General features: G+C 48.7%; 1 protein-coding gene and 2 non-coding genes across 5 annotated transcripts; all 3 read left to right on the top strand.

Annotated features, from left to right (window-relative positions):
• Positions 1–5182: 5182 nt before the first annotated feature.
• LOC109886876 (polyadenylate-binding protein 1A) lies at positions 5183–17760 on the top strand. 3 transcript variants are annotated; one of them, XM_031812259.1, is made up of 12 exons: positions 5183–6039; positions 6406–6599; positions 6771–6886; positions 7378–7517; positions 7742–7842; positions 7964–8197; positions 8602–8965; positions 9078–9191; positions 9849–9955; positions 15261–15378; positions 16064–16287; positions 16398–17760. In XM_031812259.1, the coding sequence occupies exons 1-11, from the start codon at positions 5847–5849 to the stop codon at positions 16279–16281; spliced, it is 1899 nt and encodes a 632-aa protein (XP_031668119.1). In that variant the 5' UTR covers positions 5183–5846; the 3' UTR covers positions 16282–16287; positions 16398–17760. The 3 variants fall into 3 exon arrangements, with proteins under 3 accessions (XP_031668119.1, XP_031668121.1, XP_031668120.1); XM_031812261.1 differs by lacking the exons at positions 15261–15378; positions 16064–16287; positions 16398–17760 and adding exons at positions 10761–10984; positions 11095–11356 and having other exon boundaries at positions 7748–7842; positions 9849–10073; XM_031812260.1 differs by lacking the exons at positions 15261–15378; positions 16064–16287; positions 16398–17760 and adding exons at positions 10761–10984; positions 11095–11356 and having other exon boundaries at positions 5184–6039; positions 9849–10073.
• Positions 10536–10618, top strand: LOC116359350 (small nucleolar RNA SNORD72). Its single transcript, XR_004206688.1, has one exon. It is a non-coding gene; the product is annotated as a small nucleolar RNA SNORD72 (small nucleolar RNA).
• Positions 15841–15923, top strand: LOC116359349 (small nucleolar RNA SNORD72). Its single transcript, XR_004206687.1, has one exon. It is a non-coding gene; the product is annotated as a small nucleolar RNA SNORD72 (small nucleolar RNA).
• Positions 17761–19385: the final 1625 nt, after the last annotated feature.

Here is a 19385-nt window from a genome sequence, read left to right as displayed (position 1 = left end):
CAGGTAGCCTAGTGGTTAGAGGGGGGGAGGCAGGTAGTCTAGTGGTTAGAGGGGGAGCAGGTAGCCTAGTGGTTAGAGGGGGGGGCAGCTGGCCTAGTGGTTAGAGGGGGGGAAGGTAGCCTAGTGGTTAGAGGGGGAGGAGGGAGGCAGGTAGTCTAGTGGTTAGAGGGGGAGGGGGAGGCAGGTAGTCTAGTGGTTAGAGGGGGGAGGCAGGTAGCCTAGTGGTTAGAGGGGGGGGCAGCTGGCCTAGTGGTTAGAGGGGGGGAGGCAGGTAGTCTAGTGGTTAGAGGGGGAAGGCAGGTAGTCTAGTGGTTAGAGGGGGAGGCAGGTAGCCTAGTGGTTAGAGGGGGGAGGAAGGTAGCCTAGTGGTTAGAGGGGGGAGGCAGGTAGCCTAGTGGTTAGAGGGGGAAGGCAGGTAGTCTAGTGGTTAGAGGGGGAGGCAGGTAGTCTAGTGGTTAGAGGGGGAGGCAGGTAGTCTAGTGGTTAGAGGGGGGAGGCAGGTAGCCTAGTGGTTAGAGGGGGAAGGCAGGTAGTCTAGTGGTTAGAGGGGGAGGCAGGTAGACTAGTGGTTAGAGGGGGGAGGCAGGTAGTCTAGTGGTTAGAGGGGGAGGCAGGTAGCCTAGTGGTTAGAGGGGGGAGGCAGGTAGCCTAGTGGTTAGAGGAGGAGGCAGGAAGACTAGTGGCAGGTAGCCTAGTGTTTAGAGGGGGGAGGCAGGTAGCCTAGTGGTTAGAGGGGGGAGGCAGGTAGCCTAGTGGTTAGAGGAGGAGGCAGGTAGACTAGTGGTAGGTAGCCTAGTGGTTAGAGGGGGAGGCAGGTAGCCTAGTGGTTAGAGGGGGGGAGGCAGGTAGTCTAGTGGTTAGAGGGGGGGGGCAGGTAGCCTAGTGGTTAGAGGGGGGGGGGCAGCTGGCCTAGTGGTTAGAGAGGGGGGCAGGTAGCCTAGTGGTTAGAGGGGGGGAGGCAGGTAGTCTAGTGGTTAGAGGGGGGGCAGGTAGCCTAGTGGTTAGAGGGGGGGGGCAGCTGGCCTAGTGGTTAGAGGGGGGGCAGGTAGCCTAGTGGTTAGAGGGGGAGGAGGGAGGCAGGTAGTCTAGTGGTTAGAGGGGGAGGGGGAGGCAGGTAGTCTAGTGGTTAGAGGGGGGAGGCAGGTAGCCTAGTGGTTAGAGGGGGGGGCAGCTGGCCTAGTGGTTAGAGGGGGGGAGGCAGGTAGTCTAGTGGTTAGAGGGGGAGGCAGGTAGCCTAGTGGTTAGAGGGGGGAGGAAGGTAGCCTAGTGGTTAGAGGGGGGAGGCAGGTAGCCTAGTGGTTAGAGGGGGAAGGCAGGTAGTCTAGTGGTTAGAGGGGGAGGCAGGTAGTCTAGTGGTTAGAGGGGGAGGCAGGTAGTCTAGTGGTTAGAGGGGGAGGGGGGAGGCAGGTAGTCTAGTGGTTAGAGGGGGGAGGCAGGTAGTCTAGTGGTTAGAGGGGGAGGGGGGAGGCAGGTAGCCTAGTGGTTAGAGGGGGGAGGCAGGTAGCCTAGTGGTTAGAGGGGGAAGGCAGGTAGTCTAGTGGTTAGAGGGGGAGGCAGGTAGACTAGTGGTTAGAGGGGGGAGGCAGGTAGTCTAGTGGTTAGAGGGGGAGGCAGGTAGCCTAGTGGTTAGAGGGGGGAGGCAGGTAGCCTAGTGGTTAGAGGAGGAGGCAGGAAGACTAGTGGCAGGTAGCCTAGTGTTTAGAGGGGGGAGGCAGGTAGTCTAGTGGTTAGAGGGGGAGGCAGGTAGTCTAGTGGTTAGAGGGGGGAGGCAGGTAGCCTAGTGGTTAGAGGGGGAAGGCAGGTAGTCTAGTGGTTAGAGGGGGAGGCAGGTAGACTAGTGGTTAGAGGGGGGAGGCAGGTAGTCTAGTGGTTAGAGGGGGAGGCAGGTAGCCTAGTGGTTAGAGGGGGGAGGCAGGTAGCCTAGTGGTTAGAGGAGGAGGCAGGAAGACTAGTGGCAGGTAGCCTAGTGTTTAGAGGGGGGAGGCAGGTAGCCTAGTGGTTAGAGGGGGGAGGCAGGTAGCCTAGTGGTTAGAGGAGGAGGCAGGTAGACTAGTGGTAGGTAGCCTAGTGGTTAGAGGGGGAGGCAGGTAGCCTAGTGGTTAGAGGGGGGAGGCAGGTAGCCTAGTGGTTAGAGGAGGAGGCAGGTAGACTAGTGGTTAGAGGGGGGAGGCAGGTAGCCTAGTGGTTAGAGGGGGAGGCAGGTAGCCTAGTGGTTAGAGGGGGGAGGCAGGTAGCCTAGTGGTTAGAGGGGGAGGCAGGTAGACTAGTGGTTAGAGGAGGAGGCAGGTAGACTAGTGGCAGGTAGCCTAGTGGTTAGAGGGGGGAGGCAGGTAGTCTAGTGGTTAGAGGGGGGAGGCAGGTAGTCTAGTGGTTAGAGGGGGAGGGGGGAGGCAGGTAGTCTAGTAGTTAGAGGGGGAGGCAGGTAGTCTAGTGGTTAGAGGGGGAGGGGGGAGGCAGGTAGTCTAGTGGTTAGAGGGGGAGGCAGGTAGCCTAGTGGTTAGAGGGGGGGGTAGCCTAGTGGTTAGAGGAGGGAGGCAGCTAGTCTAGTGGTTAGAGGGGGGGGGTGTTAGGTAGTCTAGTGGTTAGAGGGGGGAGGCAGGTAGTCTAGTGGTTAGAGGGGGGGAGGCAGGTAGTCTAGTGGTTAGAGGGGGGAGGCAGGTAGTCTAGTGGTTAGAGGGGGGAGGCAGGTAGTCTAGTGGTTAGAGGGGGGAGGCAGGTAGCCTAGTGGTTAGAGGGGGGAGGGGGAGGCAGGTAGCCTAGTGGTTAGAGGGGGAGGGGGAGGCAGGTAGTCTAGTGGTTAGAGGGGGGAGGCAGGTAGCCTAGTGGTTAGAGGGGGGAGGCAGGTAGACTAGTGGCAGGTAGCCTAGTGGTTAGAGGGGGGAGGGGGAGGCAGGTAGCCTAGTGGTTAGAGGGGGGAGGGGGGAGGCAGGTAGCCTAGTGGTTAGAGGGGGGAGGCAGGTAGCCTAGTGGTTAGAGGGGGTAGGCAGGTAGCCTAGTGGTTAGAGGAGGGAGGCAGGTAGTCTAGTGGTAGTCCCCCCCCCTTACTCAGTGTTGGTCATTAAACCCACAGCTTGAGGGCCATTACTCAGTGTTTGTCATTAAACCCATAGATTTAGAACCCTCCCATTGGCTCCTCAGTGTCTCATTAGAACCCCTCCCATTGGCTCCTCAGTGTCTCATTAGAACCCCTCCCATTGGCTCCATAGTGTCTCATTAGAACCCTCCCATTGCCTCCTCAGTGTCTCATTAGAACCCCTCCCATTGGCTCCTCAGTGTCTCATTAGAACCCCTCCCATTGGCTCCTCAGTGTCTCATTAGAACCCCTCCCATTGCCTCCTCAGTGTCTCATTAGAACCCCTCCCATTGGCTCCTCAGTGTCTCATTAGAACCCCTCCCATTGGTCCTCGGTGGAATGCATGATATTCACAGCCAGGACCTCAGAAACCTTGTTACATTCCGCTCATGCATACCGAGAGTGAAACAGACTATTGTTGACATAACCAGTCCTTATCAGTGAGACTGGAGACGTGTGAGAGAAGCTCTGGGGTTTCATGAACATATGTATAGATCCTGAACCCAGCCACACCTCCCACTGGGGTAAAGCAATAGTCATTTCAACACCCGGAACCGAAACCCGTCTATCAGGAGAGACTGAAAACAATTGGTACCCCAATGCACCACAGCAGGAGTCATACATGTGGTTAGCATACACACCTGGGTTTGTGGTCTGATATATTCAGGATGAGGATTTAGGGGGGGGGGGGGGACAGGTATTCTAGACAGAGTTTTGTCCTAAATACACCAGGCTATGGACTCATTTTGAGGTTCATCAAATCACAGTTTTCACCGCCACAGAAATACACTGAAGCAGGCCCAGGTTTGGGCTCAGACAGGTGTGGTTAATGTTTTCGATTATGTTCTCCTACTGACTGCTTCCCCTGGTGGTTGTGAGAGGAAAGAGGAGGCTGAAGGTGTACAGGGGGGGGGGGGGGGGGGGGGACTAAAACCACAGACCAATGAGCCATATATTTTGCCAGAAGTATAAATGTGAAGCATCTGGTTGGCGTTTCCACTCACTACCAAATATGGTTATGAGAGGAAGTTCAGTGGTCAGCAGTGGGAGAAGATGGAACAAAATGAATTTATGCCAACATTCTGCTAATTTTCTCATCTATGAAACATTTGAACTCCATACAGTTTTCTGTTTCCAAAACTAGAATCAATATCAAACAGAGTGGACTGCGTTTTGTAGACTTTAACCTTTGCCAACGTTTTTGTTGAATGGTGTTGTTTAGGAATGCAAACGAGAAATTAGTTTTTACACATGCGCACTTCACCGAGTAGGCGTTCCCTAACGGAAACATGCAAATAAATGCTTGAACGCACCAATAGAATCTCAATAGCTCTTGCTTGGCTCTGCCCACCTCCTTGCTTGTTCTGCCCCACTATGATTAATTTTGCTCCCATTTGGAACGACAAGCTTTGGCCTATCTTGGGTTAGTTATAACAAATAAATATTAGCTAAAACAGCTACTGCACGCATAGTGCGAATGTCTTTATGACTCAAAAGCACAGCATCTGCACATTTTCCATACGGACACCCTCATCAGCGGGGAAGGAAATTAACACCAGCCGAATGCTGGTAGAGTTTGGCATTGACTGATAGAATGTATATTATCACCAGCCACGTTGGCGGGTTGTCACTCAGTTCAATCCAAAACCCACATGCAAAACAACGTATCTGTGTGTTATAACATTACATGCGTTTTCTATGTATTATCGTCTTTATTACCGGGAAGAAAATGTGGGCATCCACCAGCCAGCTCATGAGTTACTGTCTGTGTCTTGAACCTGAAGACAGGAACCAGTGAGTGCTGCTTCCACCCGTTATTTCCCCGTTATAGATATACAACCATGCGTGAACTTGTTTTACCTCAAAGACCAATGGCTGTGTTGCATTTGCTAATACCAGAAATTTGAGAGCAGCAAATAGCGGTCAAATCAAGGAATATTATTTGGTAGAATTGAAGAAGAAAACAAAACAAAAAAAAACAATACGTGTATTGATCAAAGAGGTCTTGATTAATAAGATCTCGCGTTGATAGGATCAGATGACGCAAACCAACGAGAGAATCTGCGAGATCTGTGTTTTAAGGGGGTTCAACAGCACATGACCACATGTTCATTCCCTTCTGCGTAGCTACGCTAGAGTGTGTTCCGGAGCCTCGGCACACATTTTATTATCAAAAAAAAAACACAAAAAAAATATATAAAATAAATAAACACAAGGGAAGATTATTTTTTTGTAAGAAAAAGAAAAACTCGGTGAAGCAGGACTAACAAGTAACCCGTCGAAAATAGGACGAGATTTTGGAAGAGAAGGTCATTTTGTTCCATTTGATAACATTGTTGGAAAGGCGTGGGGTGATTTCATATTAATAGTTAACCGAGACATTTTATTATAATTTTTTATTAGCTAGAAGCTAACGTAGCAGGGGATTTTTTTTTTGTCGATATCGCATCTGTTATTATTGTAACGTTAACTAGTCGTAGTTTAAGAAATATTGTAGCTACTAGTAACTTTTGTTGTAATTTATTTCCTCCAGAAGGTAACGTTAGCTCGCTAGACACCAGGTAGCAGAATTAGCCAGCCGGCCCGCATTGCTTTTTTTGAGGCCTAAGTGCGAAGTAGTTAACGTCCAAAACATTTTTTAAATTTTATTTTTTAGCAAGCAACAAATCTTCGGTGTCATAAGACACCATTTCACAGACGTTAACCTGACAACGTAACGTGTTTATTACCCTCCCGTATTATTTAAAAAACCAAAAACTCCGATCCGGTAGACATGAATCCAAGCGCCCCCAGTTACCCGATGGCCTCCCTCTACGTGGGCGACCTGCACCAGGATATCACCGAGGCCATGCTGTACGAGAAGTTCAGCCCCGCCGGGCCTATCCTCTCTATTCGAGTCTGCAGGGACATGATCACTCGTCGATCCCTCGGATATGCCTACGTTAACTTTCAACAACCAGCCGATGGTAACTATTGATGATTTATTTATTTTTAAAAACAATAATGCATCGTATTTCATCGTCATGGTAATGGAATCACCCGTAAAAAAATATATATAACATGACGTGGCTCACACGTTCACGTTGCACCAAAAAAATGTCAATCCGGTGTGATGAATAACATTAGGTCTAAGTACATAATCACGCGTCAACATTTGATTAACATGGTTTCAGTTCAGCAAGCTATGTAGGCCAACGAGTCTTTCACTGTCCTAATTTGCTGTAGTGTTAGGTTCAATGATTCAATTGGGAGTATCGGCCGCATATGGTCTACAATGGCGCGGTTTCCTTCAACCGCATTCTAATGGTACGGCTCCCGATATGTGTTTCTAGCTGAACGTGCCCTGGACACCATGAACTTCGACGTCATCAAAGGGAGACCTCTGCGTATCATGTGGTCTCAGCGTGACCCTTCCCTGAGGAAGAGTGGGGTGGGCAACATCTTCATCAAGAACCTGGACAAGTCCATTGACAACAAGGCCCTCTATGACACCTTCTCAGCGTTCGGAAACATCCTATCGTGCAAGGTAGGACGAGAGAGAGACGCTTTCTGGCTGTGTGTGGCTGCCATGTGCTGTGTTGTTCAACCCCCTCCCCCCAGTGTTGGTTGAAATGTGTGTTGAATTTTGAGTCTGTTGTTTTGGTGCGCATGATGTTTTTAAGAACCACTGCCTGTTCTCCGATGTCCCTTCTCCCAGGTGGTTTGTGATGAGAATGGCTCAAAGGGCTATGGCTTTGTGCATTTTGAGACCCAGGAGGCGGCTGAAAGAGCCATTGAGAAAATGAACGGCATGCTGCTCAATGACAGAAAAGTGTAAGTGTGATCAGTCCTCGTGAACTTAGAGACATAATCAATAATAGATGGGGGTGGAAAAGGGGGGCTAGTCAGCTGTCCACAGAGTTAAAATGCAACTATAACTCAAACCGTACAGAAATGTAACTGAGTTGTAAACGCGAACTGGTTTTCAATTTCAACTGGATTCAAAAGAATGGTTTGATTTTAAAGCAGGATTTTGTATTTTTTGTGTGAGTTCTAACTTTAATCTTACTAACTCAAGTTTTTAAAAATGTATTTCAAGTGTCAACTAATATAGAACTGTTGCTCTGTAGCCTTGTGCTTTTCTACTCACAGCCTTATCAAACTCAATCCTCTTTCCCTGGGGGTTTAGTCAAACTGGTGGTAACAAACACTACCAAGCTCCCCCCCGCCCCCTCTACAGAACAGGTCGCCCTTTCAACACACTATTCAACTCACAATATTATTTTAACTATTCTATTCTATTCTATTTTATTAACATACAATAGGTTCGTCGGACGCTTCAAATCCCGCAAAGAGCGCGAGGCTGAGCTTGGAGCCAGAGCCAGAGAGTTCACCAACGTGTACATCAAGAACTTCGGAGAGGACATGGACGACGAGAAGCTGAGGGAGCTGTTCGGGAAATATGGTAAGTGTCTTCCACGTGCTGTTGTTCCACACACGGGGGTGTGTTCATTTGGAAGCAAACGGCACCAAGCGAGGAGGGAGGGACCTAATTAATGTCCAATAACACAATGTTTTGTCGCGGCACTATAATGGAATCTAGCCCAGATTGTCGGTTTGTTCCTCGTGGTGTAAATGTTGGTTCCGTAGAGTTAGAATTTGATGTCGTTTTTGTGTTGGGTTCTACTGTTCCAGGACCGGCCCTGAGCATCAGGGTGATGACGGACGACAGCGGGAAGTCCCGGGGGTTCGGCTTCGTCAGCTTTGAGAGGCACGAGGATGCTCAGAGGGTGAGTTATACCGTACATTTCCTTATTATCGCTTATCTGGATGTTGAAGAGAGCTACGTGTCCTGTAAAAGATGGGGATTTTTGACCTCAGCGGGACCACCTGTATCCGTTACGTTCTCAGGCTGTAGACGAGATGAACGGGAAGGATTTTAACGGCCGCCAGGTCTACGTGGGCCGAGCCCAGAAGAAGGGAGAGCGCCAGACGGAGCTGAAACGCAAGTTTGAGCAGATGAAACAGGACCGTATGACCCGCTACCAGGGGGTCAACCTGTACGTCAAGAATCTGGACGACGGCCTCGACGACGAGCGTCTAAGGAAGGAGTTCTCTCCTTTCGGTACCATCACCAGCGCCAAGGTAACCTTCCTACACCCTTCTACACCTTCCTACACCCTTCTACACCTTCCTACACCCTTCTACACCTTCCCACAACCTTCTACACCTTCCTACAACCTTCTACACCCTTCTACACCTTCCCACAACCTTCCTACACCCTTCTACACCTTCCCACAACCTTCCTACACCCTTCTACACCTTCCTACAACCTTCTACACCTTCCTACAACCTTCTACACCATCCTACAACCTTCTACACCTTCCTACAACCTTCTACACCTTCCTACACCCTTCTACAACCTAACACGAGCCATTACTGTAGTGTGGTGGTACGCTTGTTGCCTGTCTCTATATAGCGGTGTGGTCTATAGGCCCCTGTCTTTCTGGTTCAGAAACCCCTTTTATTTAATGTGCCTCTCTCTCTAGGTGATGATGGAAGGTGGTCGCAGCAAGGGCTTCGGCTTCGTGTGCTTCTCTTCCCCGGAGGAGGCCACCAAGGCCGTGACAGAGATGAACGGGCGCATCGTGGCCACCAAGCCTCTGTACGTGGCGCTGGCCCAGAGGAAAGAGGAGCGCCAGGCTCACCTCACCAACCAGTACATGCAGAGGATGGCCACCGTCCGGCCCGTACCCAACCCAGTCCTCAACCCCTACCAGCCTGCCCCTCCTTCTGGGTACTTCATGGCTGCCATCCCCCAGACTCAGAACCGCGCTGCCTACTACTCCACCAATCAGCTGGCTCAGCTGAGACCAGGCCCACGCTGGGCCACCCAGGGTGTCCGACCACAACGTAATGATCTATGTTTTTGTTTTATTTTTGTCAACAGTTTCACTCCGGACTAGAACCCAATAGCTCCATCCAGGAAGTCGTTTGATGTTTTAATTGTCCCTTCTGCTTCCAGACTTCCAGAACATGCCCAACGCCATGCGTCCGTCCGCCCCCAGGCCGCAGACCTTCGGTGCCATGAGGCCCTCGTCCTCCCAGGTGCCACGCATGATGGCCGGCCAGAGAATGGGTGAGTTTACGTGGTTATCCCAGAGAATGGGTGAGTTTACCTGGTTATCCCAGCCCTGTATATACCGTAATGCTTTTCACAACCACCTTTCAGCTACTATTTACTCGATTTATACCGTCGGTTGAAGGATTTAAGCCTTGAGACATGGGGTGTGTGTGTGTCAATCAGCTGGTGAATGGGCAAGACAAAATATTTAAGTGCCTTTGAACGGGGGTGTGGTAGTAGGTGCCAGGCGCCCCAGTTTGTGTGTCAAGAACTGCAACGCTGCTGGGTTTCACACAACAGTTTCCTGTGTGTATCAAGAATGGTCCACCACCCAAAGGACATCCAGCCAACTTGACACAACTGTGAGGAAGCATTGGAGTCAACATGGACCAGCATCCCTGTGGAACGCTTTCGACACCTTGTAGAGTCAATGTCCCGACAAATTGAGTCTGTTCTGAGGGCAGAAGGGGGGGGGGGGGGTACAACTCAATATTAGGAAGGTGTTCTTAATGTTTTGTACACTCGCCAAGTCTCGAAGTATATGAATCTGTCTCTTGGATGTTGACAGACTCCTTCCTCTCTCTCCTTTCCTCTCCCCTCCTCTCTTTCCTCTCTTCCTCCTCTCCCCCTCCACTCCTCTCTCCCCTCCTCCTCTCCCCCCTCCCTCTCCAGCCACCCAGGCCCTGGGCCAGCGTCCTGCCGGTGCGGCGGCTGCTGCAGCCCCGGTGAGGATGCCTCAGTACAAGTATGCAGCAGGCGTGAGGAACCCCCAGCAGCACATGGCCAGCCAGCCCCAGGTGCCCATGCAGCAGCCGGCTGTCCACGTCCAGGGACAGGAGCCTCTGACGGCCTCCATGCTGGCGGCTGCTCCTCCTCAGGAACAGAAGCAGATGTTGGGTGAGTCTCGTTTTACTGACCTTCCAGTTAAAGGTGTTTTCTCTGCATTGGAAGGTCAGGAAGATGTCCGTAGTAATAGTGGAATGATAAGAGTTTCATAATGTTGCTTAACCGGCCCGCGTTGTGGATTGGCTGATTTTCGCCTGTTGATTTCTCCCGGCCATTTCCCGGTTGCTAAAATTCAAATATTTTGTTTAACTTCAGTTTTATGTGATAAAATAATCGGTCATTGTGTAGAGAATCATTGTTCCGTCTAAAACCGCGGTGAAATATATTTTCGATAATAAAATAGTATAGAAATAGCGACCATAGATCATATCTACCTCTTCTTAGACTTGCTTTCAATGAGAATGCCAGATCTATAACGCCCATTTCTATGTGAATCTGGTCTGGTCGTCCAAAAAGTTACACACCGTTTGCAGCTTCTTCTTTTTAAAACGACGATCAACCTTTTTTATGTGCTCTTTGTCAATGATGTATTCTGTAAAAATGTCTGAACTTATGAATTTCAGTGATTCTGATTAATTTTTTAACTGAGACAAAGAGCCCAACCTATCCGTCATGAACCACTGAAGAAGTAGCATCTGTTGTTCTGACTGCTGGCCCTCAATGGCTGCTGATCCTTTTTCTGGGTCCTTTACTGGTGCTGAATTCTTCTCTCTCTCTCTCCCCCTCCTCATTCTCCAGGCGAGCGTCTGTTCCCTCTCATCCAAAACATGCACCCCAGTCTGGCTGGAAAGATCACCGGCATGCTGTTGGAGATAGACAACTCCGAGTTGCTCCACATGCTGGAGTCTCCCGAGTCTCTCCGCTCCAAGGTGGACGAGGCTGTTGCTGTGCTGCAGGCTCACCAGGCCAAGGAGTCCGCCCAGAAGCCCACCAACCCCGCCGGAGTCCCCAGCTAAGAACCGGTAAGAACTATATTTACAATGTAAATGAATCTGTATTATTCCATCTGTTTGTTTTTAAAGTGTACCATCGATGTTGTCATGCTACTAATGTTCACGTTTGTTTGTTTCAGAGACGGTAATCCCTTTTAACTTGCTTCACCGAAGAAAATGGTAGAAAAAATTTAAACATGGAAAAAACCCTGAAAACTCTGAAAACATTGCAAAAAATGAATAAAGTTTTTCTTTACAAAAAATGAATACAACATCTGCCGGGTCTAGAGAAGATTAAAGCTAGTCCTTGTTATTAAAAGTTACAAAAGTGGACAAACGAAAAAATAGCAAATAATTATTGAAAAATGTTTGATAAATGTGACCATTAAAAGAAAAACATTCCATTGGTTTATTTCCTCTTTCAGTATCAATACTCAGAATATCAGCTGTTGTGTTCAGAGAGAGCTGAGTGCTTTCTGTTCAGAGAGAGCTGAGTGCTTTCTGTTCAGAGAGAGCTGAGTGCTTTCTGTTCAGAGAGAGCTGAGTGCTTTCTGTTCAGAGAGAGCTGAGTGCTTTCTGTTCAGAGAGAGCTGAGTGCTTTCTGTTCAGAGAGAGCTGAGTGCTTTCTGTTCAGAGAGAGCTGAGTGCTTTCTGTTCAGAGAGAGCTGAGTGCTTTCTGTTCAGAGAGAGCTGAGTGCTTTCTGTTCAGAGAGAGCTGAGTGCTTTCTGTTCAGAGAGAGCTGAGTGCTTTCTGTTCAGAGAGAGCTGAGTGCTTTCTGTTCAGAGAGAGCTGAGTGCTTTCTGTTCAGAGAGAGCTGAGTGCTTTCTGTTCAGAGATGAGAGAGCTGAGTACCCTCTGTTCAGAGATGAGAGAGCTGAGTACCCTCTGTTCAGAGATGAGAGAGCTGAGTACCCTCTGTTCAGAGATGAGAGAGCTGAGTACCCTCTGTTCAGAGATGAGAGAGCTGAGTACCCTCTGTTCAGAGATGAGAGAGCTGAGTACCCTCTGTTCAGAGATGAGAGAGCTGAGTACCCTCTGTTCAGAGATGAGAGAGCTGAGTACCCTCTGTTCAGAGATGAGAGAGCTGAGTACTTTGTCATTTGGATTGAACTGCTAAATAAAGATATCAAACACTTAAAATGGCCGTCTTTTCCTTTTGAGCTGGTGCACGAAGGTTCATCCTAACCTCTTTGTAGATGGCATTCACATTATAGTCAGTCCAAAAGGCAGAATTATTACGATGATGAGCAATAGTCCCCCCCCCCACACACACACTTTTTTGTGCACTGTAGTTGCTAATGGAAACGCTGACCTGTACTTTTGAGATGATGGGTACTGCAGAGCACTAGCGTAGCAGTAGCTGTGGTCTGCCACTAGGTGGCGCTGTACAGTGATAATGGAGATGACTCGTGAATGTGTGATGTACAACTCCAGCTGATCACCAGTTGCCTTTACAACCTCCCAAATATGGTCTCTCTTTGTAAACTAATGAGTAACATTGCTGGTCACCTCAGAAGAAAAAAGGCAGGTGTGACTGGTCAACCAGTGATCTGACACCTGTGACCCTCCACTCCAGTACTCTGAATGACTGGTCAGCCAGTGATCTGACATCTGTGACCCTCCACTCCAGTACTCTGAATGACTGGTCAGCCAGTGATCTGACATCTGTGACCCTCCAGTACTCTGAATGACTGGTCAGCCAGTGATCTGACATCTGTGACCCTCCACTCCAGTACACTGAATGACTGGTCAAGCAGTGATCTGACATCTGTGACCCTCCACTCCAGTACTCTGTGTGGGGGTACAGGTACCGAGTCACATACAGAAGTCTAAACTGCAAAGTAGAGTTCAGGAGGAAGTCATTGTGTCAAAGTCATCCATTCTGTTACCAACATAGGATTCTATTCAAGGTTGTTGTGAAGGGGGAGAAATCATGAGCAGAGAGCCTCCAACCCTGAATACCAGTTCTATTCAAGGTTGTTGTGAAGGGGGAGACATCATGAGCAGAGAGCCTCCAACCCTGAATACCAGTTCTATTCAAGGTTGTTGTGAAGGGGGAGAAATCATGAGCAGAGAGCCTCCAACCCTGAATACCAGCCTCCTCCACTGTTTAAAGGCCCAAACACACTGCCCATCAGGACACACCTCTCTGCTGCTGTAACGGCAGATCTCTTCGTCTGAAGAGGGGTAAGGATCGGACCAAGATGCGGCGTGGTAAGTGTTCATGACATTTTAATAAGAGAAGCCTGAACACTATGAAATACAAAACGATAACATGAAATAAACCAAACCTGAAACAGTCCCGTGTGGTGACAAACACTGACACGGGAAACAAACACCCACAAACCAACAGCGAAACCCAGGTTACCTAAGTATGATTCTCAATCAGAGACAACTAACGACACCTGCCTCTGATTGAGAACCATACTGGGCCGAAACCTAAACATAGAAACACAAAACATAGACTGCCCCCCCCAACTCACACCCTGACCATACTAAAACAAACAGACTGCCCCCCCAACTCACACCCTGACCATACTAAATAAAGACGAAACATAGACTGCCCCCCCCAACTCTCGCCCTGACCATACTAAAACAAACAGACTGCCCCCCCCCAACTCACACCCTGACCACACTAAAACAAACAGACTGCCCCCCCCAACTCACGCCCTGACCATACTAAAACAAACAGACTGCCCCCCCCAACTCACACCCTGACCATACTAAAACAAACAGACTGCCCCCCCCCCAACTCACACCCTGACCATACTAAAACAAACAGACTTCCCCCCCAACTCACACCCTGACCAACACTAAAACAAACAGACTGCCCCCCCCCAACTCACACCCTGACCATACTAAAACAAACAGACTGCCCCCCCCAACTCACACCCTGACCATACTAAAACAAACAGACTGCCCCCCCCAACTCACACCCTGACCATACTAAATAAAGACAAAACATAGACTGCCCCCCCAACTCACGCCCTGACCATACTAAAACAAACAGACTGCCCCCCCAACTCACGCCCTGACCATACTAAATAAAGACGAAACATAGACTGCCCCCCCCAACTCACACCCTGACCATACTAAAACAAACAGACTGCCCCCCCCAACTCACACCCTGACCATACTAAAACAAACAGACTGCCCCCCCCAACTCACACCCTGACCATACTAAAACAAACAGACTGCCCCCCCAACTCACGCCCTGACCATACTAAATAAAGACGAAACATAGACTGCCCCCCCCAACTCACACCCTGACCATACTAAAACAAACAGACTGCCCCCCCCAACTCACACCCTGACCATACTAAAACAAACAGACTGCCCCCCCCCCAACTCACACCCTGACCATACTAAAACAAACAGACTGCCCCCCCCCCAACTCACACCCTGACCATACTAAAACAAACAGACTGCCCCCCCCAACTCACACCCTGACCATACTAAAACAAACAGACTGCCCCCCCCAACTCACACCCTGACCATACTAAAACAAACAGACTGCCCCCCCCAACTCACACCCTGACCATACTAAAACAAACAGACTGCCCCCCCCAACTCACACCCTGACCATACTAAAACAAACAGACTGCCCCCCCCAACTCACACCCTGACCATACTAAAACAAACAGACTGCCCCCCCCAACTCACACCCTGACCATACTAAAACAAACAGACTGCCCCCCCAACTCACACCCTGACCATACTAAAACAAACAGACTGCCCCCCCCAACTCACACCCTGACCATACTAAAACAAACAGACTGCCCCCCCCCCAACTCACACCCTGACCATACTAAAACAAACAGACTGCCCCCCCCAACTCACGCCCTGACCATACTAAAACAAACAGACTGCCCCCCCAACTCACACCCTGACCATACTAAAACAAACAGACTGCCCCCCCCAACTCACACCCTGACCATACTAAAACAAACAGACTGCCCCCCCCAACTCACACCCTGACCATACTAAAACAAACAGACTGCCCCCCCCCAACTCACACCCTGACCAACACTAAATAAAGACGAAACAAAGGAAAATAAAGGCCAGAACGTGACGACTGCCTGCTGAACCCTTTGAGTCCTTCAGGTAAACCCATCTCTATTGATCAGACTGAGTCCTTCAGGTAAACCCGTCTCTATTGATCAGACTGAGTCCTTCAGGTAAACCCATCTCTATTGATCAGACTGAGTCCTTCAGGTAAACCCATCTCTATTGATCAGACTGAGTCCTTCAGGTAAACCCGTCTCTATTGATCAGACTGAGTCCTTCAGGTAAACCCAGCAGCACATGGCCAGCCAGCCCCAGGTGCCCATGCAGCAGCCGGCTGTCCACGTCCAGGGACAGGAGCCTCTGACGGCCTCCATGCTGGCGGCTGCTCCTCCTCAGGAACAGAAGCAGATGTTGGGTGAGTCTCGTTTTACTGACCTTCCAGTTAAAGGTGTTTTCTCTGCATTGGAAGGTCAGGAAGATGTCCGTAGTAATAGTGGAATGATAAGAGTTTCATAATGTTGCTTAACCGGCCCGCGTTGTGGATTGGCTGATTTTCGCCTGTTGATTTCTCCCGGCCATTTCCCGGTTGCTAAAATTCAAATATTTTGTTTAACTTCAGTTTTATGTGATAAAATAATCGGTCATTGTGTAGAGAATCATTGTTCCGTCTAAAACCGCGGTGAAATATATTTTCAATAATAAAATGGTATAGAAATAGCGACCATAGATCATATCTACCTCTTCTTAGACTTGCTTTCAATGAGAATGCCAGATCTATAACGCCCATTTCTATGTGAATCTGGTCTGGTCGTCCAAAAAGTTACACACCGTTTGCAGCTTCTTCTTTTTAAAACGACGATCAACCTTTTTTATGTGCTCTTTGTCAATGATGTATTCTGTAAAAATGTCTGAACTTATGAATTTCAGTGATTCTGATTAATTTTTTAACTGAGACAAAGAGCCCAACCTATCCGTCATGAACCACTGAAGAAGTAGCATCTGTTGTTCTGACTGCTGGCCCTCAATGGCTGCTGATCCTTTTTCTGGGTCCTTTACTGGTGCTGAATTCTTCTCTCTCTCTCCCCCTCCTCATTCTCCAGGCGAGCGTCTGTTCCCTCTCATCCAAAACATGCACCCCAGTCTGGCTGGAAAGATCACCGGCATGCTGTTGGAGATAGACAACTCCGAGTTGCTCCACATGCTGGAGTCTCCCGAGTCTCTCCGCTCCAAGGTGGACGAGGCTGTTGCTGTGCTGCAGGCTCACCAGGCCAAGGAGTCCGCCCAGAAGCCCACCAACCCCGCCGGAGTCCCCAGCTAAGAACCGGTAAGAACTATATTTACAATGTAAATGAATCTGTATTATTCCATCTGTTTGTTTTTAAAGTGTACCATCGATGTTGTCATGCTACTAATGTTCACGTTTGTTTGTTTCAGAGACGGTAATCCCTTTTAACTTGCTTCACCGAAGAAAATGGTAGAAAAAATTTAAACATGGAAAAAAACCCTGAAAACTCTGAAAACATTGCAAAAAATGAATAAAGTTTTTCTTTACAAAAAATGAATACAACATCTGCCGGGTCTAGAGAAGATTAAAGCTAGTCCTTGTTATTAAAAGTTACAAAAGTGGACAAATGAAAAAATAGCAAATAATTATTGAAAAATGTTTGATAAATGTGACCATTAAAAGAAAAACATTCCATTGGTTTATTTCCTCTTTCAGTATCAATACTCAGAATATCAGCTGTTGTGTTCAGAGAGAGCTGAGTGCTTTCTGTTCAGAGAGAGCTGAGTGCTTTCTGTTCAGAGAGAGCTGAGTGCTTTCTGTTCAGAGAGAGCTGAGTGCTTAGAGAGTGCTTTCTGTTCAGAGAGAGCTGAGTGCTTTCTGTTCAGAGAGAGCTGAGTGCTTTCTGTTCAGAGAGAGCTGAGTGCTTTCTGTTCAGAGAGAGCTGAGTGCTTTCTGTTCAGAGAGAGCTGAGTGCTTTCTGTTCAGAGAGAGCTGAGTGCTTTCTGTTCAGAGAGAGCTGAGTGCTTTCTGTTCAGAGAGAGCTGAGTGCTTTCTGTTCAGAGAGAGCTGAGTGCTTTCTGTTCAGAGAGAGCTGAGTGCTTTCTGTTCAGAGAGAGCTGAGTGCTTTCTGTTCAGAGAGAGCTGAGTGCTTTCTGTTCAGAGAGAGCTGAGTGCTTTCTGTTCAGAGAGAGCTGAGTGCTTTCTGTTCAGAGAGAGCTGAGTGCTTTCTGTTCAGAGAGAGCTGAGTGCTTTCTGTTCAGAGAGAGCTGAGTGCTTTCTGTTCAGAGAGAGCTGAGTGCTTTCTGTTCAGAGAGAGCTGAGTGCTTTCTGTTCAGAGAGAGCTGAGTGCTTTCTGTTCAGAGAGAGCTGAGTGCTTTCTGTTCAGAGAGAGCTGAGTGCTTTCTGTTCAGAGAGAGCTGAGTGCTTTCTGTTCAGAGAGAGCTGAGTGCTTTCTGTTCAGAGAGAGCTGAGTACCCTCTGTTCAGAGAGAGCTGAGTACCCTCTGTTCAGAGAGAGCTGAGTACCCTCTGTTCAGAGAGAGCTGAGTACCCTCTGTTCAGAGAGAGCTGAGTACCCTCTGTTCAGAGAGAGCTGAGTACCCTCTGTTCAGAGAGAGCTGAGTACCCTCTGTTCAGAGATGAGAGAGCTGAGTACCCTCTGTTCAGAGATGAGAGAGCTGAGTACCCTCTGTTCAGAGATGAGAGAGCTGAGTACCCTCTGTTCAGAGATGAGAGAGCTGAGTACTTTGTCATTTGGATTGAACTGCTAAATAAAGATATCAAACACTTAAAATGGCCGTCTTTTCCTTTTGAGCTGGTGCACGAAGGTTCATCCTAACCTCTTTGTAGATGGCATTCACATTATAGTCAGTCCAAAAGGCAGAATTATTACGATGATGAGCAATAGTCCCCCCCCCCACACACACACTTTTTTGTGCACTGTAGTTGCTAATGGAAACGCTGACCTGTACTTTTGAGATGATGGGTACTGCAGAGCACTAGCGTAGCAGTAGCTGTGGTCTGCCACTAGGTGGCGCTGTAGGTTAGTGATAATGGAGATGACTCGTGAATGTGTGATGTACAACTCCAGCTGATCACCAGTTGCCTTTACAACCTCCCAAATATGGTCTCTCTTTGTAAACTAATGAGTAACATTGCTGGTCACCTCAGAAGAAAAAAGGCAGGTGTGACTGGTCAACCAGTGATCTGACACCTGTGACCCTCCACTCCAGTACTCTGAATGACTGGTCAGCCAGTGATCTGACATCTGTGACCCTCCACTCCAGTACTCTGAATGACTGGTCAGCCAGTGATCTGACATCTGTGACCCTCCACTCCAGTACTCTGAATGACTGGTCAGCCAGTGATCTGACATCTGTGACCCTCCAGTACTCTGAATGACTGGTCAGCCAGTGATCTGACATCTGTGACCCTCCACTCCAGTACACTGAATGACTGGTCAACCAGTGATCTGACATCTGTGACCCTCCACTCCAGTACTCTGTGTGGGGGTACAGGTACCGAGTCACATACAGAAGTCTAAACTGCAAAGTAGAGTTCAGGAGGAAGTCATTGTGTCAAAGTCATCCATTCTGTTACCAACATAGGATTCTATTCAAGGTTGTTGTGAAGGGGGAGAAATCATGAGCAGAGAGCCTCCAACCCTGAATACCAGTTCTATTCAAGGTTGTGAAGGGGGAGACATCATGAGCAGAGAGCCTCCAACCCTGAATACCAGTTCTATTCAAGGTTGTTGTGAAGGGGGAGAAATCATGAGCAGAGTGCCTCCAACCCTGAATACCAGTTCTATTCAAGGTTGTTGTGAAGGGGGAGAAATCACGAGCAGAGAGCCTCCAACCCTGAATACCAGCCTCCTCCACTGTTTAAAGGCCCAAACACACTGCCCATCAGGACACACCTCTCTGCTGCTGTAACGGCAGATCTCCTCCTCTTCGTCTGAAGAGGGGTAAGGATCGGACCAAGATGCGGCGTGGTAAGTGTTCATGACAAATTTTAATAAGAAAAACCTGAACACTATGAAATACAAAACGATAACATGAAATAAACCAAACCTGAAACAGTCCCGTGTGGTGACAAACACTGACACGGGAAACAAACACCCACAAACCAACAGCGAAACCCAGGTTACCTAAGTATGATTCTCAATCAGAGACAACTAACGACACCTGCCTCTGATTGAGAACCATACTGGGCCGAAACCTAAACATAGAAACACAAAACATAGACTGCCCCCCCCAACTCACACCCTGACCATACTAAATAAAGACGAAACATAGACTGCCCCCCCCAACTCACACCCTGACCAACACTAAATAAAGACAAAACAGACTGCCCCCCCCAACTCACACCCTGACCATACTAAAACAAACAGACTGCCCCCCCCAACTCACGCCCTGA

This window comes from Oncorhynchus kisutch, unplaced genomic scaffold (assembly GCF_002021735.2).
Source record: "Oncorhynchus kisutch isolate 150728-3 unplaced genomic scaffold, Okis_V2 Okis02a-Okis13b_hom, whole genome shotgun sequence".
Taxonomy (NCBI): Eukaryota; Metazoa; Chordata; class Actinopteri; order Salmoniformes; family Salmonidae; genus Oncorhynchus; species Oncorhynchus kisutch.
This window is presented reverse-complemented; position numbering and strand designations above follow the sequence as displayed.

What these genes read in the sequence shown, in the direction of transcription:
- LOC109886876 (XM_031812259.1), top strand. Translation starts at nt 5,847, where the DNA reads ATGAATCCAAGCGCCCCCAGTTACCCGATGGCCTCCCTCTACGTGGGC. An exon ending in GGAGCTGTTCGGGAAATATG is followed by an intron (nt 7,518 to 7,741) that starts GTAAGTGTCTTC and finishes TGGGTTCTACTG; the next exon opens with TTCCAGGACCGGCCCTGAGC. An exon ending in GTACCATCACCAGCGCCAAG is followed by an intron (nt 8,198 to 8,601) that starts GTAACCTTCCTA and finishes CTCTCTCTCTAG; the next exon opens with GTGATGATGGAAGGTGGTCG.